Source organism: Protopterus annectens, chromosome 5.part0 (genome assembly GCF_019279795.1).
Source record: "Protopterus annectens isolate FY-2018-M chromosome 5.part0, PAN1.0, whole genome shotgun sequence".
NCBI classification, from domain to species: Eukaryota; Metazoa; Chordata; order Ceratodontiformes; family Protopteridae; genus Protopterus; species Protopterus annectens.
The window spans coordinates 1675727719-1675737323 of NC_056735.1; the positions used below are offsets into that span (position 1 = coordinate 1675727719).

Genomic DNA, 9605 nt, shown 5'->3' on the forward strand with positions numbered 1-9605 from the left:
GTCACACCAAATAATTACACAATATCTAAAATACACTTGTTATTTAGAATTGTCAGAAAATATGTACTGTTTGAAAAGGCAAGTGAACTCAACTGCAGAGACTGGTAGTACAAAACAAATATGTTAATAATTATAAAAAAACAACCGGACAAGTGTTCACAAATACCAAAAAACAAATAGTAAACTCTTGAGCACCCCAGGAAGGCATGACAAAGTCATTTAATGAAAAAATTGACTTTTATTGGGTGTAGAAGACCAGGACTAAAAACATTCTCCTCGAATGCACCGTGCTAGCTGAATATCTTTGGGCATGATAGTTACCCTCTTAGAGTGAATATCACAGAGGTTACTATCTTCAAAGAGGCCTACAAAATAAGCCTCACTTGCCTCCTGCAAGGCCAAGACAGCAGAACTCTGGAAACGAAGATCTGTCTTGAAATCCTGTGCGATGTCCCAAGCAAGTCGCTGGAAAGGAAGCTTGCAAATAAGTAATTTGGTGGACTTCTGATAGCAATGGATTTCTCTGAGAGCAACAGTGCCTGGCTGGTAACGATGAGGCTTCTTGACACCTCCAGTAACTGGAGCACTTTTGGGGGCAGCCTTTGTAGCTAGCTTTTCATGAGGAGCCTTTCCACTGGTAGACTTCCTAGCAGTTTGCTTTGTTCGAGCCATAACAGTTGCAACAGTTCGTCTTACAAAGTGAGTTTAAAACAAGTGTGTGACTGTTTATTATAGTAACAGGCATGTGCCATATTAAAAAAATAGAGAAATACCTGCATACAAAAAGATAAATACCTGCATGCAGAAAGATAATCAACAGGACTAACAAGTATTAAATGGAAAAGTTACTATTGCTGTTAGCTAGGTTGAACTAATAAGAGGCTGCCGAAATGATAATATACTATGCTGTAGCAGGGACGTCGGGAGGCATACGCACTGTACTGATTTCAGTACAACTTCTTTAGAAGAGGGGGTAGCTTTTTTTTAAAAAAAGTACATGTTTTTTTCTTTTATAAACAGCGTTGGCTCCTTTAAGGAACATATCAGCCTTTAGGAATTGAGCTCACGTCATGTCCGGCTGGCTGCGAGCGGGAAATGTGCAGTAGTGAGTGAGTGAAAGACAATTGCAAATGGATTATCGCTGCGAGCAGGAAATGTGAAGTTGTAGTGAGTGGAAGGCAATCGTGAATGGATTATCGTTGTGGTGATCGCGAACAGATTATCAGGTAAGGGGTGTGTGTGTGTTGTAGTGAATGTAAGGCAATCAATCACGAATGGATTAGTGTGTGTTGTAGTGAGTGTAAGGAAATCAATCACGAATGGATTAGTGTGTGTTGTAGTGAGTGTAAGGCAATCAATTACGAATGGATTAGTGTGTGTTGTAGTGAGTGTAAGGCAATTAATCATGAATGGATTAGTGTGTCTTGTAGTGAGTGTAAGGCAATCAATCACAAATGGATTAGTGTGTGTTGTAGTGAGTGTAAGGCAATCAATCACCAGTGGATTAGTGTGTGTTGTAGTGAGTGTAAGGCAATCGGTCACCAATGGATTAGTGTGTGTAAGGCAATCAGTCACAAATGGATTAGTGTGTGTAAGGCAATCAGTCACAAATGGATTAGTGTGTGTAAGGCAATCAAGTGTGTGTGTGTGTGTGTGTGTGTGTGTGTGAAATGCCCCCCACATAATACACCTGCTGGCTATAGGTGTTCAGGCTCAAACCCTGTACCTTTGCCTCAGAGTAAGAAGAGCCTAAAGTCCCTAACCACCACCATTTCTGAACTTTGTTCAGATTTGTTTTTCCTAACAGTTGTGAGCTATGGTGAGAAGTGAGAACTGAAATTGTATTTCCCCTATTATTGTTTTTGTTGTTTGTGCTAAGGTGTGAAGTGAGAACTGAATTTGTATTCTCTCATTATTGGCTTTGTTTGTCCAGGTTTTTTGTGCTAAGGGGTTGAGAGCTATCTAAATGATAGCCATTAAGTTTCAGTCTTCCTATTTTTTCAAACTGCTGATTTAGCATAGTGGTATGTTGCAACTTGCACTGACTGTAGTGCATATGGTTCTGGGTTCAAGACATGTATGGTGATAACACAGCATTTTATTCTAGCAACTTTCCAAAATTATACAAGCAATGTTTAAAATGTGTCCCTGGTTTTTGGGCTTTTGTCCACCCCCCCCCAATAAATGTTGGCTTTGATTTCTTGTGCTGCAAAGTTCAGAGATACAGCTGAGTGTCGACATTTTACAAGGAGCTGAGAGCTGCAGGGGAACTAAAGTTTAGTGCTGCTTATGCTGAGTCTGCTTGTACTGTTAATAGCACAACAGGTAGTGTACTTGCTTTTGATGCAGAAGGCTGTGGGTTCTTCTCCCACAGTAGGTAGATGCATTGCTGATACTGTACTGTGTTGTAAAGGGGGGGTGGATGCTGTAGTCCGTTTTGGTGAAGATGTCTAGTAGTAACTATGAACCTGTTATCAGTTTGCCATCCATTCCCTATTGCAATATTACTAGTGTATCATTGTTTTTAATGCAATATAGGCAATTTATTCCTCAATGGCAACAGGCACATTATTTGTAGATGAAACCATGAAATATAAAGTTGTTTGCTAGCAGCAGCCTATTCATTAGTTACAGATTTCTTTAATGTGGAATTATGTAGATGGCTTTTACTTGTTCAGAGATTGTGCATATTTACTGATACTGGTGGATTGTAGAAGTTTGAGTAGACTTTTATGATGGAAATGTTATGAATTGGGCTGTTTTGTCATTATTGGTGCATGCATTTTGTTTCATTGTTTACTGGAAAAATGTTCAAAACAATAAATTTAAAATGCTCTCTAACAACTATACTGTATTGTACAAGGACTATAATTTAATACAATCAGGAAGGCGTATCAAAGAGCACGTGTATGTTTCATGTGCAAGGGGCCTATGATTTGAAAACAGCCCAAAGTTAATCTTTATCTGCCACTGGCAAAATGTATTTCCTTTGAATGTGGGTTTCAATGCTGTTTCAATGAATGTGAGTTTCAAGGGCAGAGAAGTTTTAATGCTAAGTCTAGTTTCATTGTGAGACTGCATTGCTTTGTTTAGCAGATATTTATTGGTGTTCGTGCTGTAAAATGCAAAATAAAACTTTTCTGGCAAATCATTTAGGAATGAAGTCACTAAATAATGACCGACATTAAGTTTCAGACGTCATAATCTTCAGAAAAATGCATGCTAAAGCAAGACCTGATATTCTATCAACTGTCTTAAATTTATACAAGATCAATTTTTAGTACTGTGTGTATGTTCCCCCAATATATTTGGCCTTGTCCAGATTTCCTGCATTAAGAGGTTGAGAGGTATGTGCAAATAAATTGCTTTATAGAATTAGGAATATCCAAACCTCTCAACTGTCCCCAATTTTGGCTCAAAATGTTGCTCTCCCCCTAATAATCTCTCCGCAAAATAGCAATTTTGGAAGAAAACGTGGAGGGTTTACAATTATAAATAACTGTAATGATCAGAGTTATACATTACTTTTATTTCAGAAATGCATGTAGATTCTCTAATTTTGTCAGCTGCTCAAGTTAACAGTGCTCATATTAAAATGGTGTCCCTTCTTTGACAGGTTCCCAGCTGTATTGTCTGGCAATTTTATATTTTTACATCACATTTTTGGTCCGTTTTTCATAAAATTGCGGTTTTCTGGCAAATTAGTGGCAAATCATTAAAGACTGAAGTTAGAAAATAATGGCAGACATTTGAGTTTCAGATTTCATACCTTTCAGAAAATTCATAGTAATGCCAATAACTACTACTATTCTATTATCTTTCTAAGTTTATAAGAGCAATATTTAAAAAAATGTCCTTATTTTCGGCCTTTGCCTCAGTTTTATTTATGACTTTGTTGCTCTAAGAGATTGAGAGGTGTGTGTGTGTGTGTGTGTGTGTGTGTGTGTGTGTGTGTGTGTGTGTGGGTGTGTGTGTGTGGTAGGTAGCATACCTCTCAACTGTCCAAATTTTGCAGAATGTCCAGATTTTTGCCCCATATTTTTTGTCTGTTCCTCATAAATTTTGTGATTTTCTAGAAAATCATTGAAGGCTGAAGTTGTTAAATAATGACAGACATTTGAGTTTCAGACTTCATTTCCTTTAGAAAAATTCATACTAGCACAAATCCTGTTATTCTAGCAACTTTCTCATACTAGCACAAATCCTGTTATTCTAGCAACTTTCTAAGTTCACGAGAGCATTATTTAATATCTGTCCCTGTTTATTTTAGGCTTTGTCCATATTTCTTGCACTAAGAGGTAGGTAGGGGTGTGTGTGTGAATGAAACACCCTGGTTAGGGGTAGCAGGTGGTTAGTAATTTACTCAAGCTCAAAACCTGTACCTTAGTTACAGAAAACAAAAGCATAAATCCTCTACCCCAACTACCATGCTACATTTTTCAAAGAACTGACTTTCAGGTTCATTTTCAATTCAAGGAACCGAGTTTGAGTGAATCTATATTATATTACTGAAGAGGCATTACAGTGAATGCCTCTTCATTGACACTAAAAGAGCGAACTGTGAATTACGAGAATGGCCGTAGCTTGGCTGGGGAGGGGGGTAGCAGTTTGAGAGCTGTGAGTACAAATTTGAAAATCCTAGCTACACCCCTGCGCTGTAGCGTGGTAACCATTGCAAGAATATAAGCTGTTAGATATAGAAATCCTTTCTTCTTCTTTCGGGTTTTCCCAGTTTGGGGTCGCCACAGCGGATCAACTGTCCACTCATGATTGACAGTGGAGTTTTACGGTGTCGAGTTGCCAGCCCAGCGCCCAACCTTCCACAGAAGGCACACACATGCACACAATCACACCTAGGGCCAATTTAGAGTGTCCAATCCACCTACTGTATGTCTTTGGGATGTGGGAGGAAACCCACACAACCACAGGGAGGACATACAGACTCTGCACAGAAGGCACCCCAGCCGAGAATCGAACCAGAGAACTTCTTGCTGTGAGGTGGCAACGCTAACCACTGCACCACTGCGGCCGCCCTAGATATAGAAATCCTTTACAACATGGTTTTCAATGAAAGCTGCAAAGTATAATTTACAGCAGTAAGTGTGTGATGTGCAGTTTTAAAGTAAGAATAATGCAACTAAGTTCATATTAATACAGTTCATGCAACTAACAGCACTCAGTGTGCACTGAACAGCAGTCAACATGGAGAATATTAGCATTCAGTGGCAATACACTTATGAAACAGTTATTTGGTAGGTTGCTAAGAAAGATGCAAGATGTGTGCAATGAGCAGATATTTTGCATCATATACAATAAAAATGTTTGATTTGGGATTTGAAAAATATATTAGAAATAAGGAACCAAAAAATATAAGTTAACTTTCAAGACTTGCTTCAGTGAGTTCTTGCTGTGCAGGAAACCAAAGGGCAGTGTGAGGCACAAATATTGTTATGATGAAGGTATAAAGAGGTGAAAACAAAAGAAACAGGTAGACCATATAGAAAAAATGTTATATCCTGGAGAGAAATCATATACCTTTAATAGTCACAAAATGTATACATGTGTTCTGCACTCCAGAGAAGCAGCGGCTTGAACAGCTTCATAAAAAGAATTTAATGGTCTGAACAGTAAGCAAAAGGAACTGCATTATAAACTTTACTCTAGAGCACATATGCTATCTAGCGACATGTTCCAGTATTACATTAAATAATGTAATGTACACCTATACGAGACATTAGCCCTCCTCTTTTATTATGCTAAGAATGTCCTATGTAACTGTAATTTTAGTTCAGGAATATTTGGTTTAAAGTAAGTTAACAGTTCAGAAATTTTAAAAGTATATGTTTTCACTTGTACAGCCTTAATATATAATAAGACAATAATAGCAGTTTATACTGTAAAGTCTTCTGAATAATTTTTCTGTATTAGAAATCTCTGTATTTGCCAATGAGCCTTCCATGAGCATATTCTAAAGAGCTTCACTGCTTACTAACTGAATCCTTGTTGACTAAACAAAATGGTAAACAATAAATCTGAAGATTTCAAAGACAGTTTGTCTTTTCTCACACAACTTCCGCATATATGCAGGTGTCCCTGACATTCACATTGTGGAACCTATGAGCAATGAAATCTCTCATCTCTTTTTCAAGTTCATAAACTGTTACAGAGTCTGTGGCTCTAGCTATGATTTGATCTGTATAACCATTAGTCATGATCACTGCATAAGAAATATGCTATGAACAACTTTCAGTTACTCCTAGGATCCATTTGGTACCGTAACTATAGCTTGTGCATAGACTTTATCTAAATGCAAAAAACTTGCAAACTATTTTTTTTTTTTTTTTATAAAAAGTCTTTTACTGAATCAGTTGTTTTTCTTCATATGTTTGCATTCAAATCTGATAGAATCAAGTCATGTGTGGATCTCACCCATTACAATATATGTATTTTTGTAGGAGACTAATCTGTTCTTACTGGAGAAGTAATTCTACATTGGAACAAGAACCTTGACTGTTTTGTTTCTATAATCTTATCTTTTACATGTTTCCCTTTCTTCAAAGTCTTTACAGACCTCCTTTCCAGGCCAGTAGTCTGAGCAAAATATGTAGTGGAAACTACATATTTCATTACCTTTCATAATGTTTAAGAATGCCAAACCATATCTAGGTCAACTTTAAACACTTACTCGTGCTTAATAAGTATTTTTTTCTAAAGCCTTAGGTTTGGAATATATATTGGCTTTATTTCTTTCTGATTAAACTGATTTTTCCAGCTACCTTCAGTTCAAGCAAGCGTTCATTTTGTTCTTTAAAAATAAATTCACATTACAAACTCCTGGCATTTTTATTGTATTTTCTGTAAAAGTTTTCAGTACATGATTATGGAGTACAAAGTAGTATTACTTAAATGTCTGAATTTCATTTGACACATTTTAGTTGCACTATTTCCATTATCAACAACACAGTTCATAGACCTCCCTTCTAGTTTCATTTTTACCAGGAATGACTTCACTTTCTTTGCCTTCAGACCTTACACACTGTATAAGGAGAATGTTCTGCATTCTGTGTTCTCAATTCTTCAGCATGAGCATTCTCTGAGCAATTAGAACTAACAACTTCCCAGTAGCTGTTTTCAACACTTGATTTCTTAAAATGCTTATTTTTCTTATTCCTACAAACTCTCATCATATGCCTAATTTGACCACATTCATGTTATTTTATTGTTTGAATGGACAGTCAGCAGATGTGTATAATAACTCCTAAGGCACTAATCACAGCATCACATTAGCTTTGCTGCCTTTATGTTACATAACCACCCATAACATTTCTGTTCTTGTACACCATTGCATGCTTTTGTAGTCTATCGTACTTGTATATTTTCAGTTTTGCTGGGTCTTTCCAGTGGGGAAAAAACAATTTTTGTTACATATCAAATGTTATGTTTCTGACAACAGCCTTTTTTGATTGTGATCATTGTTTATTCCGCTCACAATCCTGTTTCACAACCTCCTCATGAAAATTGCATTTAAGTTTTTTTTTCTATTAATGTCTGTAAAGTCATGTTGCTACGTGAATGTGATGATTTAATACTTATTTAAACTGTTTTTTTTTTTTTTTTAATTCTGATACTGTTTGCACTTTTAACTGATAGTTTTTAAGTGTTTTTCAACTGTTTAACTGTTGAGGGCTACACACTCAAATGCGATTGCCATTTTTCTGCTCTAAAAGTGTTTGTATTACAGTATCTGTTTTAATTTTTGAAAAAAAAATCCTATCTCTCTACTCGGTTCTTACCTTTCTATAACCAGTAACATCTAGTTTTCAGATTTTGCTGAATTATGGGCTGTTTTGTGGTTTCTGTGTGGCCCAGACATTACTAAGATGGAAGGAAGCTTCTCTGTTCATCAGTGAGAGTGGTGAACTTTGAGCAGCCTATCTGTCACTGGAGGACTGGTTTCAGCTCAGAATCTGTAGTTTTATTGGCCATGTTGGGGTACTTCTATCCCTTTCATCTTTCTGTTTAAAAAACTATGTTTGCACGGTTTTTGCACTTGTATTACCTCAGCAAAATCCTGCCTGGATGTCCTGCAGAGTTCTAGAGCAGCAGAGAGAGAGAAAAGAGAGACTTTGAGTGGATTAAGTACCTCTGTTTTGCTGTTTATTGCTTATTTTCACTAGCCGCACTATTCTGAGTGTTTTTTTATTAACTTTGTAACTTATTTGAACAGTTTTTTTTTTAAATCTGATACTGTTTGCACTTTAACTGATCATTTTTAAGTATTTTTCAACTGTTTAACTGTTGAGGGCTACACACTCAAGTGCAAAAAACATTTTTCTGCTCTAAAAGTGTTTGTATTACTGTGTCTGTTTTAATTTTTGAAAAAAAAAATCCTATCTCTCTACTCATTTCCCACTTTTCTATAACCAGTAGAGTCCGGTTTTCAGATTTTGCTGAATTCTGGGCTATTTTGTAGTTTCTGTGTGGCCCACACCTTACTAAGATAGAAGGAAGCTTCTCTGTTCATCAGTGAGAGTGGTGAGCTTTGTGCAAGCCTATCTGCCTGTCACTGGAGGAGTGGTTTCAGCTCAGAATATGTAGTTTTATTGGCCATTTTGGGCTATTTCTATCCCTTTCATCTTTCTGTTTAAAAACCTGTGTTTGCGTGGTTTTGTGCATCGTGTAGCGCCGTTTAACTAAGTTTAAACTGTTCCTGGTGCCAGAAGGTCTTCTCTTCAAATTTTCCCTTAGAACTAGCCAGTTTTCTAGTTTTATCACTCAAAACTGTTTCTTTGTGCTCAGCACTTGTTCAAAACTCATTGCAAGCACTAAATAATTTACAAATTACTGCAGCACTCAACTTTCCTCATTTGTTAAGAGGAAAACAGTTTTTGGTACTTAAATTAATAAGCACCTATCCAGGCATGTCTAAGGGTCAGCTCCCGGTGTTTTCCCCTGTCTACCTGATGAATCTGGGCATCTTGGGGCAATGTAGAAATTGCCTCATGTACACTGACAACCATCTCCTCCTACCACCCAACACTACAACCTGTGAGAGATGCACTTATATAGCCAAATTGGAAGTCAAGCTCTCTCCAGTCAAGACTGGACTAAACAGTCAAGAGGAGAAGGTAAACACCTACACCACACCAATCTAAACACATAGCCCATCAAAACCTATACCACTTAAACCCACACATAGTAATACAAAACACACACCTACACTCGTGGAGGCTCTCAATAAAAATCTGCCCAAACAACAGAGACCTCCAAAGCTGAAACACAAGCAACCCCCCAACACTAGCCAAATGACACACAGCCCACAAAATCAGTGTGCCACTCAACCTTAGCCCATAAGGCAAAACAACGTACCCGACACACTAGTCATAGGCGACTCTATATTCAGGCACACTGATGTCCCACTCACCAGACTAAACAAGGAGAAAGTTACTGCCAGCTGCCTTTCAGGTGCCAGGATCCACCACATAATGCACACACTCGGGTCACTCCACAACAAGTACAAATATGACTTTGTCATTGTCCATGTTGGTGTGAATGACCTGAGATGTGCCTCCCTGGACTACATGAAAAGAGACATGGAGGAGCTG

The 9605-nt window shown here is 37.5% G+C and overlaps 1 protein-coding gene across 1 annotated transcript; it reads right to left on the minus strand.

Annotated features, from left to right (window-relative positions):
• Nucleotides 1–261: 261 nt before the first annotated feature.
• LOC122802403 (histone H3-like) lies at nucleotides 262–678 on the minus strand. Its single transcript, XM_044072027.1, has one exon. It carries the CDS (start codon nucleotides 670–672, stop codon nucleotides 262–264), a length of 411 nt encoding a protein of 136 aa, XP_043927962.1. The 5' UTR covers nucleotides 673–678.
• Nucleotides 679–9605: the final 8927 nt, after the last annotated feature.